This window comes from Pteronotus mesoamericanus, unplaced genomic scaffold, assembly GCF_021234165.1.
Source record: "Pteronotus mesoamericanus isolate MK-2021 breed Mesoamerican mustached bat unplaced genomic scaffold, CSHL_Meso_final scaffold_21, whole genome shotgun sequence".
NCBI classification, from domain to species: Eukaryota; Metazoa; Chordata; class Mammalia; order Chiroptera; family Mormoopidae; genus Pteronotus; species Pteronotus mesoamericanus.
In genome coordinates this window covers 2,949,648-2,968,217 of record NW_026555310.1, presented here as the reverse complement: position 1 = coordinate 2,968,217, position 18,570 = coordinate 2,949,648, and the positions used below count along the sequence as shown (strand labels likewise).

The following is an 18,570-nucleotide window of genomic DNA, read 5'->3' as shown; positions in this document are numbered from 1 at the left end:
CCTTTGGGGAACCCCAGGGAGCAGTGCCAACACTGATGCTGTCTGCAGCAGGTGGACCGCCTGGCCCCAGCCCCTTGTCCCCTCTCCCCTGCTTCAGGATGGAGAGCAGGCCTGCTGCAAGGGCAGGGGGGCTCGGCTCTAATGCGCACTCTCTCCTCTCCCCTGCAGGTTGTGTGACGGCGTGGGCTCAGTCAACATTTGTAAGTTGGGGGTGTGCGTGGGCATGGTTCTTTTGGGTGTCACCCCTCTTAATATTAGATTGCATCTAGATAGTGACTGCACCTCTGTCTGTGGGGCACTGGGTAGGGTGGTAGTAGCAGAGGTCTCTGGGATCTGGACAAACTGATGGTCCAAAATGTTTGACCCCACATGGATCCATCTGGAACACCCACGGAGCCTAGGCTGATGAATGCGGCAAGTTCTGTCCCTCTAGCTGATTCTATAAAAACAGCCTAAGTCTTTCAATTACACACAGAATACTCCTTACGTGATACAATGTTTTAATAAGAAGAGACACTAGGTGTGTATTCTGGTCATCTGGAGACACTGCAAGCAGCTCTCCAATCTTTGTGTTTAAGAATCCCATGTGTACACAGAACCTAGGCTAGGTGTCTATCTATTCCCCTCATCTTTCCAGCCACCATATTTCTAGATAATTGCACCATGTAATCCATCAGTTTTGGCTTAAAGATTGAATGAACACATCTCAACATTAGTCTGGTTTAAGCAGAGTTAGGTGTCCAATTTGCTAACCAAGCTCCTCCAAGAAGCAAATGGCAGTGGTTTTAAAAGATTCATGTTGTTGGTCCCTTGGAGTATGAAGAGAGCCAATTACTGATTCCAAAAAAGGACTGGGTCACACTATGTCTGGGATAAGAGAATTCTGACCCGGTGTCTCCATTCACAGGTGTGAGCCGTTCCCAGGGCGGTGTGGTCTGCGGGGACCTCAGTTCCGCTGTCCCTCGTGGCCTGGGCGGCGCGGCCACCAGCAGCAGCGCCCTCTGCTCCCCCTCTGTAGCAGGGGCCTACTCCAGTGCAAGATCTGTGCGGTTTGCATAGCAGGCACAGGGGTTGGGGGTTGGGAGCATGTGGTGGGGGGCAATTTGGGCCTCAGGATGGATAAGGTCTGATAGGGGCAAGGGTGGGGAGCAGGGGGGGCGAAGTCTTTTCTCTCTCAGGCCCAAAGGTCGGTTTAGTCATTTCCTCTTACTGGGAACCCAGACTAACTATCCATTTCCTTCTTATTGGAATTGTGATTTCCTCTGAGTGCAAATCCTGGGTTTGGCATTAGTGCCGCTTCCATTGATTTCTTCCTCCTCATGGTCGGGGAAAGGGACGTAAAGACTTTTTGATTTAGATGGCTTAGTCACTTTTTCTCCCAACTGACTTCAGGTTGGCAGATATTTCCTAAGTACTGACCATGTGCCAGGCCCTCTGGGCAGGGAGCCAGGTCGAGGGATGGCAGAGTGTGGGCAGCCTTTGGGCTTTTTGTCCTCGGTGAGGGACTGTGCATGTCACCTCAGTGTTGAGGGAACCTTGGGGGGAAGTGCAACTGAAGCTCCGGGAGACCCCTCACTTGAGAGTTTGTATGTTCCTGGAGTGTCCTCCAACTATTCATATGTCAGGATGCAAAGACTGATTGAGGCTCATTTGCTGAGATTTCTATTTCTGGTGGTTTGGAATTTTACTGTATTTGGGTGATTCCTGTTATGGCTCCTTCTGTTTTTCTGTGTGAATAATTAAATGTCGAAGGCTAACGGCTTTCTTCTAGTTAATCAAGTTAATGTCTGTCTCTCTCCCCTTGGCCCTCTCCCACCGCATTCCAGATTGTTTCAGTGCTTCCCCAGTTGTGGTCCCCAGACCGAAACCTATATCAGGATCTGGGGGGGGGGGTGGAGATGAGCCCAGAAATCTGAATTTAACCAGCGCCCAAGTGACTCCTGGAAGAACTAAAGCTGAGAACGGCGGGTTGCTGTGGGCCAAGGGAACAGGAGAGTCAGAGAACTCTGACTGTGGAGGTGACTTTCCCTCAGATTCTCATAAGATCAGGTTCACCTCTTTGCATTTCTCTTCTGAGGAGGTCGGAGCCAGCCTAGGGCGCCCAGGCCGGGTGTGGTGGAGACAAAGGCAGAAAGGGGGAGCGAGGGGCGCCTGTGCACAAGCAGCCGCTAAATGCATCATGTATGTATTTCATTCATTCTCACAGCAACAGTATTATGACCTTCATTTTACAAGTAAGGAAATTAATGCCCAAAGAAGTTCAATAGCTTTACTAAGTTTCCACAGCTAGTCCAGGATCCACACAGAGGGGCAGAGAATGCCAACGCTCATAGACTTTCCACTGTCTTATCCCAATTTTTCCTTCTGGCCGAACACCCTTGCTCATCATATCAACTCTGGACGAGGGGCTGTAACTGATCCTACCTCCCTAGTCTGACGCTCTGGAGATAAGAGATGGAGGATGACTTAAAAGAGCCTCCCGGAAGCGTTTGTAGAAACATCTCCCCATAAGCTCTGCTCTCCAAGAATCTTGGACATCTTACTGTGGGGTGGTTAAGACAGGTGTCCTATGCGGGAAACCAGAATTACGGCTCAGACCTCTGGTCGGAGGGCATTTCCCCCGATGGCCTGGATGGGGGCCAGTGATTGGGAAACTGCCTCTGACCAGTTCCTGAACTGACAGTCCCCGAGCAGTCCCACCTGGGGAGTCTGTTTAGTTTCCCCTCTGATGCAGGAGTGTCCCCCCAGAGATGAGGTGGAGAGAGGGCTTTCTGATGGGCAACTGTCTTTCACTTCTTTTACAGGAAGAACTCTTCTTCTCCCATCTTATTGTATTTGGGATTAAAAAATAAGATTTAAAAAAAGACCTGAATGGGTAGAAGATATTTTGCCACAAGAATATATATTTGATCTCAAGAAGTGAGAAAACCTTAACTGTTCTCCCTGGCAGCGCAGTCCTTCTGATGCCTTCAGAACGTGTCCCCCGGGAGCACATCGATCCTTTGGGACCTTGGGAGGACCAAAGTTTTTCTCAGGACAGCGGCTCCTAGTCTCTGCTTCCTGGACTCAGAGGGTCTGCATTCTGGGCACATGATGGCCTGGATCCTACCAAGGGATAGAGTCAGGTTCAGGGACTACCAGGTCGTCCGTGAGAGGGGAAGGAGTCCCACCAGGTACCTGCTGCCCCGGGAGGGGTGGTTGGGAGAGGTTAGGGAAGGGTTTGCCTTTTCTTTCCGTTGGTGGCGGTGGAGGATAGGTATGGATATACGTAGGTGCGCCTCTGGTGTTTGCCCCATTATTTAATGCCGAAGCTCCCCCGCTGGGTGCTGCCTCCACCCCACTCCACCCCCTGGCTGCTCGCCTCTCCACCACTGTCCACTAGCACCAAGGGAATAAGAGCGGACATGCTGGGGGACCACTTGGTTTTTGAACAAAGTAGAAATGGGCAGGGACGTCTGGGGGTGCAAAGGGGTGTGGTGGGGGCAGGACAGTGGCGTGAAGTAGCTGCGCACTAAGCCTTTCTCATCGCATGTCCCCTCACCCAAAGAGAGCAGGCCTTCGCGCAGGCGTCCTCGTTGCTCTAATTTGCAATGAATGAAACACTCAATTCCCTCTCCTCTTAATGTCCTGAGAGTGGGCAGTGCAGTGAGTATGCACACAGCGGGGGAGGGGGGGTTCCCAGGTGGTCATTCCCTGGGTCCATGGGCATTGCAAAGGGGGATATGCGGTGTGATTCCCTTGATCATGTGGTTAATTTGCATTTCTCATTGTGCTTGGCTCAGGTGAGTAATGACACCCATCTGTGTTTCCTGAGGTCCCAAAGACTGAGGGGACAACTGCAGACACTGGGGCTGGGAGCTGGAACCAGTCTGGGAGTGGGTGTTGGTAACAACGGTACAAAGGGGACTTGAGACTTGGCGAGGAGTGCGTCTGGCCTCGGAGAGAAAAATGGGCGCCGAGGCCCATGCTTTCCAGAATTTTTGAAAGGACTGCAATGCATACCTTCTCATCCTTTGGAGACCCTTGTACTTTGGGGGGCACACTGGGTATTTGAGTAAGAGTAGAAAACAGGCCGAAGGTCTGATTTTCTCTGTCTTAGCTTGGTCTGTGGAGTTTCAGTGGAGAGGGGAGCCTGGGAAAGAGCGCTGGAGTCACCCACGTGGGCCAGCTTTATCCTTTGGGCTGCCTGCTCTTCTGACTCTTCCTTGAACTCTTCATTCCAGACCACTCAGCTCCTCCTTTAAATTTGTTTTTTTCCTCATACAACTTTAGTTCTTAGTTACCCTTGTATCGTACCCTTTGATTTCCATGGGAAATAGCTCCCCTATCAGAAGAGGGCTGTGGGAGCCCTGGGATCTTCTTAACCAGAAGAGTTTGTTCTGCCTTTTACTGTTGGCTGCAAGGAGGGTCTGGGGAGAAGTTTCATCCACAAACCAACGGCACCTCTTGCTGCCTGAGTCATTGACTGGTCTTCGCACACAAAGCATGGAAACTTATTAAAAAGCTTATGAATATATCTAAGCTCCTGGCTGTTTGACTTTTCAGTGCATGGTGTCATATCTGGGGGGTGGTATCAGATTTGGCATTTTAGTTATGCTTGGCTCAGACCCATAGTAACATCAAGGTGTTTCTCACAAGCATGGACTCACTTAAGCAACCCAGAACCACAGGAGGTGGCAGGGCTGGACAGGGCTCGCCTCGCAGGTCCCCAGGCTGATTGCCAGAGCATGAAGGTCACTTCTTGCTCAAGGTCTCCTTGAGACATGGCAGAGTTGATGCTTGAATTTTGATCTCCTGTCTTCTCAGCCCCCAAGTTTTACCCTTTCCTGTGGATGAATGAGGTGCCCTAAATTGAATGTTGGCCTATTGTCACTATGACCATATCCCTAAGGCCCAGACAGGGAGAAACAGGGAGGAAGCCAGCTTGGTGTCAGTGCTGGGAAGAGGCTGCTGCCACCAATGGGGCTGCAACTCTTTGGGCCTGCGGTGAGATTCCTCAGAATGCACAGGGTCTTAACTTATTCTCCCAGGGAAAAGCTGGGGATGGGGCGGCAGAGGGGGCTGGCAGGTGGACATCTGGGTGGAATAGTGGCAGCCAATTTGTGAATAGTGACAGTCAGCCTCGGACTCACCTCCAATGGATAAATGGAGTCCCAGAGGGCTGATATCTACAACCCCTGCTCTACCAGCTGCCTCAGTTCATCCATCCATCCCAGACCTGGCATGTCCTGACCCCTGTCCTGGGGCATAGTTGGGGGTCAGAGCCAGGAGGAGATACTTCCTGCCCTCAAGGAACCTCCAGCTTGATTCAGACTCCAGAGATGACCAATGATATCCCTGGCCACAAAGACAGAACCAGAGATCCTCATATTTCCAGACACTGTGGCGCAGGGGAAGAGGGGTGTGTGTGTATGTGTGTTGGGGGTGGGGAAGGAGGGGAGGGAGGAAGAGTGCAGAGAGCATTGAGCAAAGGCAAAAGGGAGGATGCGTGTGGGATGGCCTATGTGTCCATGTGGGATGGTCCTTGGTGGCCTCAGAGCATAGACTTGTCTCCATGAGGTGGTGCCCTCATCTAGGAACGTCAGCACTGGGTTGTGCAGGGCTGAGGGGCAGGTGGAAAACAGGAGATGGAGGGAGCCTGTGTTCGGCATAAGGAGCACTCTCATAGGCTGGGAACTGGTTTGAACCGAGTGGGAGGGGGCAAGGGTGATGAGTTTAGGATGGGATTATGGCTGCTGGGGGTATGTGAGGGATGTTTAAGGGGAAAGGGGCCATGGGGAAAGCGGGAGCTGTGGTCCAGGCCTGAGTGGACTGGGAAGTACTGAGTTGTAATCAGGCTATGGAAGTGGACGGGAAGAGGCAGAATCACTGGGAAACGGGAAACACTGCATGGGTGGGGGTGGGGCTGGAAAGGATTGGCCGCCTGGAGACGGGGCGAGAGGGAGCGGAGTGTCAGAATGTTGGAGGGGGTGCCCATTGTGTTCATAAGATCATATATCCTTGCATTGCAGCAGCATTTATTGAAACACCAATTGAAACAACCCAGAAGGCAAGCCACCCACAGACAGTCGTAACAAGCGGGAGACCCAGGAAGTGGCCTAACCTTCCCCATCCCACCCACTCCGCGTTGGACAGACCCCTCCTGCACGGGCAGGAGAAGATCCGGAGCAACCATGGAGTTTTCTCTGAAATGTATAAGGTGCATTGGATAACAATACCTGTTAAAAGTCAAAAGGATTTCCCTCCCCATAATGGGCCTCTCAGCTGGGAGGTCACTGAGAAGGCTGGAACAGGTTAACCCAGAGAAAGGCAGTCAGTCAGAGAGACCAGAGAGACGAGACAGATGAGAGGAACACACAAAAAAAATGACCACTGGGCAGGTGCTCCCTGCAGAGACATCCCCAACCAGGAGAGGGAGCCACTGGGTGTGGGGAAGCTTCCTCTCTGATTCTCAGGTTGTGGGAGACCTGAGGAAGGTTAGGCTCATTTCTTATCCTAGGGAAAGATCAAACTCGTATGATGTCCAGCCACGCAGGGTGACTGACAAACGGTACAAATTGGCCACGGGTGTTTTTGAGTCAAATTGGATTTACATGAAGGGCTGGGAATGACTCTAATTGAAGCCAAGAGGAGAACCAGGAAACAACTCCCTAAAAAGAGAAGGTGGCAGAGTGGCCCCAGGGTCAGTTCCTCTGTAGGAACATGTGGAAGATTCCAGAAGCAAGCACACATTTTCCATTCACACACCATCTGTGCACAAATGGACACAGGCGGCCCCAGACTCTATGCAAAGCGGACGGACCGGCTGCTCCCGCAGCTGAAGCTGGAGGGGCAAGGCTGACAGGGGGCGCAGGAGTCCTGTGCCATCACCGTGATGCTGCCCCCCGTGGCCATGGGGCCGGAGACAATCTGGCGCCCAGGGGTGGTGCTACACGTGAGGCCCCCGCAGGTGACTCCGCCGCGGGAACTGCTGACGCCTGTGAGAAGAGGGGACAATGAGAGATGAGTGGCCTCCCGTGATCTCACCAACCCGGGGTCAGGCCCTAATTGGCTTCCGTATGTCAGGACCTTCTTTCTCCTCATAGCGTTTTAGTGGTTAATAACTCAGGCTCTGTTCCTTTCAGCATCTCAGCCCTTCTAAGGGAATGGGGCAAGAAAGACAAGGGGAACCCTGGGAAATCAGCGGGGCGAGTTGCCTGGCCTGATTTCCATGGCCTGCAGTTCACACCATCACCAGGGGAGGGAGCTCAACCTTACTTTCCCTATAAGGCCTTCGGTGTCCCCAGTGAGACGCCAGGGCAAGATGAAAGGCTGCCTCCCAGTCCGGGAGCATTCCAGGTTCACTGGCTTAGACTGTAAGGTTCAGCTTTGCCCATCTACAAAGCCATTTTTCCAGGGGTTTTCCAGTAGATACTTACAAACATTCACGGCGCTCACACCTTCACACAGCCTATAGAGAAAGAAAACTGTTAACTCTGGACACTGAGCTCGATTCTTTGAGATGATGGCTGCTTGGGGACAGAGAGCGCCATCCTGTGTACAGATCCTACCCCCAGAAGCAGGAAGGGCTCCCCCAAGTCTGCATTAAAGGCTCACTTTCTTTAACTGCTCTCTGACCACGGAGACAAGGCCTTCTGATTTTTCAGCAGAGGGGGGTGAGATTATGGACTCGACCCATTGCTTCCACCCTGAGAGATCAGGCCCACGCTGCATAGTATGACTGGGCTCACAGAAAGCGGCTGTATCACATGCACCAGGGTGTGTGACAGGGCTTTGTGGTCAGTGAGGAGCTACTGCCCACATACAGGAGTAGGCAAAAGTAGGTTTACAGTTGTGAGCATGTGAAACACAGTGTTTATTCTCGTACTATTATTTATTCTTGTTTTATATATTTTTTTCATAGAGACATCTGCCAACCCACTTTTGCCAACCTACTTTTGCCCACCTCTGTATAGAGTGCATTGTCCTTAAAATGGGCAAGCCTGCCTGCAGGCCAAGCTACAGCCTCCTGTAGGAAGCTACTCAGATACATTGGGTTTCAGAGGCACATGACTTGGGTGCAGGTCCCAGCTATTGTACTTAAAAAAAATTTTTTATTTATTTATTTTTAGAGAGAGGGGAAAGGGGAGACAGAGGGGGAGAAAGAGAGAGAAACATCAATGTGCAAGCAGATATATTAATTGATTGCCTTTCACATGTCCCCAATTGGGGACCTGACCTACAACCCAGTCAGGAACCTGGATCAGGAATCAAACCAGTGACCCCTTGGTTCACAAGCTGGCACTCAATCCACTGAGCCACACCAGCCAAGGTGTGAGCTATTGCATTTATTAGCTGTATGGTCATGAGAAAGTCACTGAATATTGAGCCTTATTCCTTATTTTTGGGTGGGAAAAATGATACTTACCCCATCAGACTGTGAAGACTACAGTGAGCGCTTAGCACAGGACCAATCCATAATAAGAATCTGACAATTATTATTTTTGAAGCTTGACCTGTACTAGTGGTCAGCAGAGATGTAGCTCACACTTGGGCTTAAGGAAATTCACTCCCAGGGGACCAGGTCCTCTACTTCCTATACCCCAGAAGGTCTTCCTTAGCCCCACCTGTGCTCCTCGCCCTCCAGCAGGCGCCTGTAGGTGGCGATCTCGATGTCCAGGCCCAGCTTGGAGTTCATCACCTCCTGGTACTCCTTGAGCAGGCAGGCCATGTCCTGCTTGGCCTTCTGCAGGGCGGCCTCCAGCTCGGCCAGTTTGCAGCGGGCATCGCTGATGGCTGCCTCGCCCTGCTGCTCCGCTTCTGCCACAGCAGCTTCCAGCTTGGCCCGCTATTGGGAAGAAGGTGAGAAGACAAGGATGAGAGGGAGAAGGCACAGCTTGGTTCACTCAAACTAATGGACTGGAGCAGGGAGAGGAAGGTCCCAGAAAGAAGGCAGGTTAGCTGTCTGTGACCAAGTAGTTAATGTGTTGTAAACACATGGAGGAGATGTGTAAGCTTTCACCATCTCTACTTGGTGGTGGTCACAGGGTGGCCAAGGAGGGGGGTGGGGGGCATCAGTGATATAGCTCATCCCAGTTCAAGTGCTGTGTGATGTGGTAGAGCCCCTGTCCTCTCTCTGGATCTCTGCTTCCTCACGTGCACACTATGAGGCCTGATTTGGTCCAGAAGGGCAAAGGGCTTGGTGTTGCAGTCTGCCTGAGCTGGGTGTTTGAGCTCTCCCCACACGCTACCTGGCACTTGGCATTCTCAATCTCAGCTGTCAGCCTCTGGACCATGCGGTTCAGCTCGTTGATCTCCTCCTTGGTGCGGCGCAGGGTCTCCCCGTGGCGGATCACGGTGGCCTTCATCTCCTCGCACTGGGGGGAAGCAGAGACTCAGGACGGCATGTCCCACCCATTCAGGACACCATGGATGACAGTGCAGGCTGTACGGTGCTCAGCCTGTGCAACCATCCATGGCAGCCCTGTTCTGCCCCCTCAACCTGAGAGCTCCCTGCCCTTCTGTTACCATCGCTTGGGACCAGAATCCACAGACCAAAGAAGACTTTTCTAATATTTACCTCAAATCTGTCCCACTGCCATATCTAGGGGGCAGGTGTCCTGTACCACCCACCTTGGTGCGGTACCAAGACTCGGCCTCGGCCCGGCTGCGGCTGGCAACATCATCGTATTGAGCCTTGATCTCGGCCACAACACAGTCCATGTTCAGGTCCCGGCTGTTGTCCATCTTGACTATGACCGAGGTGTCTGAGATGTGAGCGTGGAGAATCTGGACCTCCTGGGGGACCAACAGCCAATGCATTTAGTTCTGTTGCCTGATCTGGGCCACGTGTTCCACCCCGGGGAGCATTGCTCATGCTCTGGAGGGGACACTGGTCATAAATGTTACATGACTCCTGCTTCCCATGCTCCCACCCACTTCCATTCACACACAGACACATCATAAAATAAAGCTGGAAGGGGTCTAGTATGTGAAAAAACAGCCTAATTCTAAGTCATCTAGCAAAGGAACTGAGGATTTGTCCATTAATTAAGACCCCTGTCTAGCTAGAAATCGCCCTGATGCCCACCCTCACATATGTACTTTCATACTCATGTGTGGAGTGACAGATGCACACACCAGCACACAGATACACTGCAACATGCAGAAGTGCTCAGAGACATAGAGAGGCCTGACCACACACAGTCCTGTCTTCATACATGTATGCCAGGCTCTCAGCTTGGCACATATACACACATGCCTATGACAGCCATACAACATACCCTTTTTGCCTGTGTGTACATGTTCTTTTCATGCTTATATCACACATGGGGCAAACACATGCACATAATGAACCCGTACCCCTCTCCCCCAGCTCTCCACACGTCCCCTCCACTGCCCCCACTGGTTGGCAGGGGTCCCCTCACCTCGTCATAGAGGCGCTTCAGAAAGCTCGATTCCTCCACCAGGGCCTCCACGTTGGCCTCCAGGTCTGATTTCCGCAGGTAGGCGCAGTCCACGTCCTGGTGGTACAGAGAGGAGGAGGGGCACGCATGTGGGAGGGGACCCCAGGAGGGAAGGTGCCTCTCTGGTCAGTGTGGTGACCGCACCCCCATTGGAGGTTGCACAGATGGGTCGCCCTCCTTCCCTGCCCTGCAACCAGTCTCCTCACCTTCTTTAGAACCACGAACTCGTTCTCTGCGGTGGCTCTCAGAGCCACCTCCTCTTCATACCTGAGTGTGGGGGACAGAGGGACCAGAGCTGAGGGCTCAGCACTTGGATACTACCCCAGTTCCCACTCAAGCTTTTCCAGGTGCCAACAGGAATTAACTTGCTGCAAATGTTATCTTGTTCCCTCCATAGTCTATTTTGTGTGTTATTCATGGGCTAGCCCTTGTGCCAGCTTGGCTTATTCTACCTCAGTTCTTCTGCTTGTGGGATGAGATCAGGGAAGCACACTTTATCCCCCAAGTCTAGAATCATCTGTGCACCCTAGATCCAAAGAGAGAGCATGCCCTGGGCAGGGAGAGCACAGAGCCCATGTCACACACGTGAGCCCGAAGGGGCAGGACCAAAGACAGCTGCAAAACTCCACTGGGATTCCTTTCTTTACTCCCCTGGAACCAGCTCTAAGACCCGCGGGACCTCCAAGGGGTGGAGATGAAGCCAAAGAATCCAAAGAAATCTAGGTCTCTCCTGGACATTTCCTGAGGTTCCAGGTACTCCTGTTCACATGCAGGAATCTTAGAGAAGCTGCTTCCACAGGTTGTGGGTGGAGCCTCCCCCTTTTCCCTGTGTTTCCCCTGGTTATGCTGAACTTACTTCTTCTTGTAGCCTTCCAGCACCTCCTGCACGTGGTTGAGCTCTGAGGCCAGTCTCCCGCTGTCAGCCTCTACACACTCGGCCTCCCGCCTCAGCGTCTCAATGTAGCCATTGAACAGCGGCTCCAGGTTGCTCTCGCAGCAGCGCTGGTTCTGGTAGAACTGCCACTTGGTCTCCAGCAGCTTGTTCTGCTGCTCCAGGAAGCGCACCTGCCGCCCAACAGAAAGAGACTCAGTGAGGAGTCTAGGCGGGGTGCATGGTCCACAGAGCTGGATCTGCCCTGTTGCTCCCTGAGCGGCAGGGCCAGCCAAGAGCTGAGCCATGGGGTCAAATGTCTGCAACCAAAGGGGCCTAGATCCTAACTCCCCGGGGCAATGTGGGTATTAGGGAAAGCACTCAGGCTTGAAACCAAAAGTCTGGTTCAAACCCTGGTTCTGCCACTGTAAGTGGGCAAGCTGTCTAACTGCTTGGTGCTGGGTTTTCTCATTTTTAAAACAGAGATGATCATAGTACCTTCTCTAGAGTTGTGAAGATTGAACAAGTTAATGCACGTCAAGTGCTCAGTACAGTCTCCGACACATAGTAAGTGCTTCATTAGTTTGATCATTACTGTAATTACTCTAATTAACTATTATTATAATTCACTTATTCATCTATACAACACTTATTCAATATCTAATATGTGGTACCAGGGCCTGTGCGAAGATACACACACACATTCATCTACATCTATCTGTATGTATATTTATATTTATGTCTATCTATCTACATCTATCTGCCTATTTCATTCCATTCTTACAGTCCTTCGGGTGGGGAGATGTTATTTCCATCAACAAACAGATGGAAAGGGAAACTGTACTTTGGTGTGGAATGACCGGCTTTTTGTCACACACTGATGGAGTCAGGATCTGCCATCCTTTAAGACCCCTTCACCTGCCCACCATAGGATGTCTAAGCAGCTCATCTAAACTCCCTCAGCTTCAATTTGTTACTCAGAAATGAAGATAATAATATACCCCATGGGGCCATTTTGAGGATTAACTACAATCACTACAGAGAAAGTGCTAACAGGAAGGTCACTGCTGTCACCCCAGAGCCCCTGATCTCAGACCCCAGAGCCTGGTCCCATCCACTCCACCAGAGTGAGGCCCATGGGCACGGGAGGGTCCAACAAGAAGGGAGGTGCAGGGGTGGCCTTCTTGGGTGGCAGCCTCACAGCAGTGTGGCATTTGTCATGCTGTGTCCATGGGCCTTCCCTCACCAGCCTGCATGCCTTCCCTTCCATAGTCCCACCCCTTCATCCATTAAAGAGGCTGCCAGGCCTTGTTGGTTAACTCTCACATCAGTTAACTACTGTCCTTGGAAAATAACACTATCAGCTAATACTTTTGAGCACTTATTATATGTCTGCATTTTTTATGCACAGACCCATTAATCCTCACAACTACCACTTGAGGCTGGTTCTATTATCCAGACATGTAACACACATGCCAGGGGTCCCACACTGCTGAGGGACAGAGCAACAATGCAGGAGGCAGCGTGGCTCCCAGCTGTGCCCCAGCCACTTCCAGAGCTGCCTGAGCCAAGAGCCACATTTTCTGTTCTCCCCATTTGCTCCCAGTCTTCAGCACCCAGTCTAGTTTATTGAGGGCAGCTCTGATATTCCTATGTTGTCTCCAGAAGTACACAAACGCTTTTGACCACAAGCTCGATTTCTGGGCTACTCTGGGCCCTCAATACACTTTGTTGGAATTAAACAATGAATGCTGATCCTCATGCCTATAATGGTTGCATTTCTCTCCCTCTCCTGCCTCAAACCTGTCTGCCATACTGTCTCCCCAACAGACTGGGACCTTCCCGAAGCCGGGCAGGGCTGGAACCATCCTGGGCCTCACTGACCTTGTCGATGAAGGCAGCGAACCTGTTGTTGAGGCACTTGATCTGCTCCTTCTCCTCATGCTTCACACACTGGGCATTGGGGTCAATCTCCAGGTTGAGGGGCGTGAGGAGACTCTCGTTGACCGACACGGTGGTGATGCAGGGCGGGCTGGGTCCGCACACGCCGCCAGAGCGGTATCCGAAGCTGCGGCCGCAGGAGCTGGAACGGAAGCCACCCACAGCCATGCGGGGCCCACAGGCGCCCAGGTGAGAGAGGCTGCGGCTCCCAAAGCCTGCCAGCCCCCGGTAACAGGATACCCCTCGGTAAGGGGTGGCGGTAATGCAGCAGCGGTTGCCAGTTTTGGGGGCCACAGCCGAGCAGGAGCTGAAGGTCCTGGTGACCCCACATCCAGGGTTGATCCGGTAGGAACGGCAGGACATCGTGTGGGTCTGAGCACAGCCTGAGGGTTGCGGGAGTCTTCGAGGGCTGCAGGGGTCTTCGAGGGCTGCAGGTGCACTGCTTAGGTTCCTTCTGGCCTCTCTGATCCTTCCTGGTCCTTTTATTGGTGGGGAGAGCTAGCGTTGGCTGCATAAAAGGAGTGAAAAGGCATTTTATGTTGTTTATTGGCTTGGGGAGTTTGCCAGCAACTCCCCAAGGACTCGTCTTAAAGGTGAGCTCAGCGGCGACTCTGGGACTCCGTAAAAGTATTGAAGATGTTATTAGGAACACTGTGCGTTTGCACTTTTCATCTTCAAAGCTTGTTTACATATATTAAGTAATTAATTTTCTCATATTCTCCCTGTGAGTTGGCCTCAACCCACACCTGGAGATGGATTTGAGCTCCGTAACAGTCTGAGGTGGGTGGGCTTGGGATAGAGGCAGGGGGCCACTGTCTCAGGGAGAAGTTCCAGGATCCCAGATTGGATGAGACCACAAGAGGTCATTATTTCTTTCTTCCTGGCTCCAGGCAGCATTCCTTGTCAAACAGATCATTGTTTCAGGGGCTGATAGGTCAGACGAATCCAAACCCACCAAGGCAGCAGCATTGTCTGGAAGGTGGTTCAGGGCCAGAGGGGCCATTTTGAACATACTCCCTGCAGGACCAAGGCGTCGAACGCCATTGCTTAGAACCTTCTGGATTTCAGATCAGAGGCTCTGCTTCAGAGCCTCTATTTCTTGCCCAGCAAAACTGCAAACCACTTAACATTCAGTGGCCTCTATAACAGCCGCTTGTGGGTAATGGGAGCCTCCCCTTTAGCCACTTTCTCCCGCTTGGCTGACGGATAGAGAACCCTAACTTGGGATAACCTGGCTGCTATGAACTTGCTCTGGGTAGCTTCCTTTGGCTACTTAAGAAGAAACAGGTCCTTTGAGTCTCTCTTTTAAGACCACCAGCCAGAGGAGGTGCTCATGCTGTTAGTCAGCCTTTGATTGTCATTCTCAGAGAAACGTTTAGGGACTGCTGGGTGGGAAGGTGGGTTTCCCTGTCTAAGGACACTGTGATTTCTGGCTAATAGGTGCTCTGGGGTCCTGGCTCCTTCTAACTTCCCCTTGGCCCTGTGTGTCCTGGGGCCACTTATTAGAAAAGCAATTGCTATTCTTTTAAGGTTCAGTGAGCACAGGCCTGGGGCATGTGGTCCCTGACCTAGGGAGGCTCGATAGACTCTCAAGGTGTTAGGAGCCTTAGGAAGAAGAGCTGATGGCATTCCTTTGAGGTGACAACCCCTCCAGGGAGCCTTCCAGAACCAGACACTGCCACTGTGCCACTATTTCCTGAATCTCCCCTCAAAGGCATGACATTCTGTCCTGGGTCTGCCCTTGTCCCTACAGCTAGGCCCAACGCAGGCCTTCACCCATAACTAGGCTGATGGGCTTCTAGCTCCACATTCCACACCTGTTGTTTTGAGTAGGGCAGAAAGACCTTGGGCAACTGGTGGGGTAGGAGCAGGTAGCTTTACTATGGCCCCAGATGATCTTCAGAGCATAGTTAGCCGTGGGAAACCACTGGGATTTAGCAACCTGGGCAGTGGAATCTAGGCTGGCCGACTGGGTTCCACCTTGGACCCTTTCTAGCTATGTGGCTTTGAGGGAATTCTTAAACTCTCTGAGCTTCTGTTTCCTTCACTGTAATGTGGAATTCTCCCCAGGGTGGTTGGGAGGATTAAGTGGATAATATACAAAAATGTGCTTTGGGGATCAAGGAAAGGACTCTTGCTCCCTGTCGAAGCACTGCCCCCACAACCCACTGCACCCCTCCCCCAGCAGAGACTGGGCCTGTTCCTCGCCCCACCCATGGTCTTCACCTCCTCTGCATATTTATGACTTCTTTACTCTTCCAAGGCTGCCTTTCATGTTTTCTTTAACCTGATTTCACTAGTATAAAAATTTGGGGTGGAGTCTGGGGGTGGAGAGAGGGAGCTATGTTGTGGAGCACGGGGGTTCTGCTGGCCTGGGTCCAGGGGTGTATTCTGGTGCCTTGGACACTGAGCTCACTGACGGACAGCTGTGCGGGACTGGAGCCGACGTGGTGTGGGCCAAGAGGGGTGTGGCCCTTTGAAAGTGGGGAGGAGGGTGGTGGCTGAGTGTGGGAGGTAGAGGATGGGTGAGCCCTCTCCTCAGCCAGCCTCAAGAGCCCATAAAACCTCATCCTCTTTTCTCAACTCCTATGAGCCTCTGCTGTCCTTCAGCTTATTGAAGAGGGTAGAAGCAGACCCATTCCTGCCTTTTGGGAGCAGGAGAGAGTGAACCCTTTTTCCTATAGGGTGGCTCCCCGGTCAGCTGCTTCCCTATGCCCCCAACACGCACACGTGTGCGCGCGCACCTACACACGCATGCATGCACTCCTCCCAAACCTCCACGCTGAATTGGGCCTGGGCACTGAGGAGGGGAAAGGGGAACTAGGGGACTCAGTAGAGCTGGAGAGGCCCCACAGCTTTCAGAAATAAGATTACCCATCCAGGGCCTGCTGAATTGTCCAGAACAATGGTGTGGGCACTTGGCTGGGTAGGCCTGGAGTGAGGGCAGGCCCAGCCTGGCACAGGGATGCGCTCACGGGCACTGTGTAAAGTTTGTATCACTGCGAATGGCTGCTGAGACCATGGCTGGTGGGGGCTGCCAGGCTGGCTCTCTGCACTTTGGACTGGAGGGGCTGGGCTGGAGAGGGAGCCTATGCCCTTCTGCAACTATTTCCAGTTCATTCAGTACAAGTGAGAAACTCACAAAACAGACCAGGCTGACACAGCTGCCCTGTACCCATGGCACATAGGCCTTTGTCCTTTGGGTTTACCCAGGGGAGGGACAGAAAACCCATAGTTCCATGCCTATCTCTGCCCATCACCCACCGCCTCTGCTCAGCAGGACCAGACCCCTGTCCCGTGCTGGGATGGCAGCTGATCTCCCTTCACCAGCCTCCCCCTCATTTACTGTCCACCTGTGCTCTGTTTGTCCTCCAAGCATTCTCCCTAGTTATACTTTGCCTGAAATGTCCCAGGATGGCTAGCCACCTCCTCCAGGAAGCCTTTGTGAACTACTCAGAGGGTGGCTGTGATTTCTCCTCCTCCCTGTCTCAGGAAGCATCTCATAAAACGCCCTTTCCGGGGCTCCCCAGGTAACTCCAATTATCCCCCTCCACACCCTCGTGTCCTGGGTGTTGTCATTCACCACCCTCTTGGTCTTGTACTCTCCTGCCCCCAGACTTTTTGAAGGTCACACCCATTGTCAGGAATGTCCACTCAAGAGCCCACGTCCTTCTCATAATTTAAAATCCTACCAAGAAGTCTCCTCTTCCAGGAACCCTTCAAGAGCTAATTGGATGAGAGAGCTTCTTTACCCCACCCTGGAGCCCCAGGCAACCTCTCCCAGCTCCCCCTGAATCTGCCCCACTCCTGGAGTCCCTCTCCTGGGGTTTCCCCAGGGGCTTTCTCCTTCCCTTTTGAACCCATCTCGGATGAGTCGTCCTCCTGCGTGTTACCTAAGCTGCGATGCTTGTTGGGGGAAGGTTTGCTGTCTCCAGTCAGGCGCTCGCTACCTCCCTTCCCTTCTGCTCTCTCTACTGGGCTTAAAATCCTCCTGCTTCTAGAAATGTTTTCTGGATTTGTCCAAAGGTAAGGCAGCACAGATAGCTTCCTGTCCTGCCTTGTTGACCCTTGTGTTTTGGTATTTGTATCTGCCTGGGCTCTCAAGGGTCATCTCACTGACTTTCCTGGCTGCTGGTTCTCGGGAATTGACCCTGACCGGCTCCCTCTGGACAAGGCCTGTCCTGAGCGGGGTCTCGGTGGCTGCCCACACAGCTCATCCGAGTCGGGCATGGCCCGCCATCTTTGCTGGTCTCCACACTTTTACTCTGCATTTGAATCTACGTCACCTCCTGGTGCCGGGACACAGCTTGTGAAGGGTCTTCTAGCTCTGTGACACTTTCTTTGGTTTATAAAACTTGGGCATGACTCAGAGACCCTGTAAGAGAGGAATGAGGACAACGCAACGGGAAGGAGTAGGATGAACCACTGGTCCATCCCCAATGCATTGGGAGCTGGGCCCCTTATCCAGGTGGCAGAGCTGCTCCCTGGGCTGCCCCACTTCCTCTCACAGGCTCTAGTTTCCTCCACCAGGAGCTCTAGTCTCCTCCTGAAAGCAATGCTCACACCCTCCTGCAGGCAGATTTCCCTGGTGGCTTTGCTATGGTTACTTTGGGTCAGAGCAAATGCTCAATAAATACAGAGCCTTTAATTTCAGAAATGATCATATTAATGGTTTTAAAATTTTTATTCTTTTATTTTTTAGTACTATAACCGTTTTCCTAAACTTTAGGAGAAAAACAGCTACCTAAAACTGATAGGTGATGGTATCAACTACTTGATTCAGAGCGGGAATGGTCCTTTGAGCCAGGCCCCTCATGGCCCTGTGCTGGGAAAGCACGCAGGGACTCTGTGGGAGTCAGGTCTCCCCAACATCTTTCATGGCATGGCTAACAAGACCCCTCGAGATCTTGGTCTTGGGGTACTGACTTACAGGCATGTGCTGCATCACAATGTTTGGGTCAAGGAGAGACCACGAATGTGACAGGGGCCTCAAAATTGCAACAGAGCTAAAAAATTCATATTGCCAAGTGACATCATAGCCATCATAATGTTGCAGTGCAGTGGTTGCAAAAGTCAACACTTGCTGAGGTGGCAAACAACTTTAACCTGGGTGTGGATGGCGATGACGTTGAAGAGCTTCTAGAGGTGGTCCCTGAGGAATTGACTAATGAGGAATTGACTAATGAGGAATTGTTGGACCTGGAACAGGAACACATAGCTGAAGAAGAGGCAAGAGAAAAGGAATCTGTAGAAGAAAAAGAACCCCCAAGAATATGGACAGTGAAGGCTTTAGCAGAAGCTTTAGCAGACCTC

General features: G+C 52.1%; 1 protein-coding gene across 1 annotated transcript; it reads right to left on the bottom strand.

The window, feature by feature from the left end:
* Nucleotides 1-6,783: 6,783 nt before the first annotated feature.
* On the bottom strand, nucleotides 6,784-13,620 carry LOC129084579 (keratin, type II cuticular Hb5). The gene is made up of 9 exons (XM_054590784.1): nucleotides 13,201-13,620; nucleotides 11,302-11,510; nucleotides 10,652-10,712; nucleotides 10,407-10,502; nucleotides 9,613-9,777; nucleotides 9,231-9,356; nucleotides 8,607-8,827; nucleotides 7,419-7,450; nucleotides 6,784-6,977 (listed from the first exon to the last, which is right to left on the bottom strand). Exons 1-9 carry the CDS (start codon nucleotides 13,618-13,620, stop codon nucleotides 6,784-6,786), a joined length of 1,524 nt encoding a protein of 507 aa, XP_054446759.1.
* Between the last annotated feature and the right edge of the window lie 4,950 nt (nucleotides 13,621-18,570).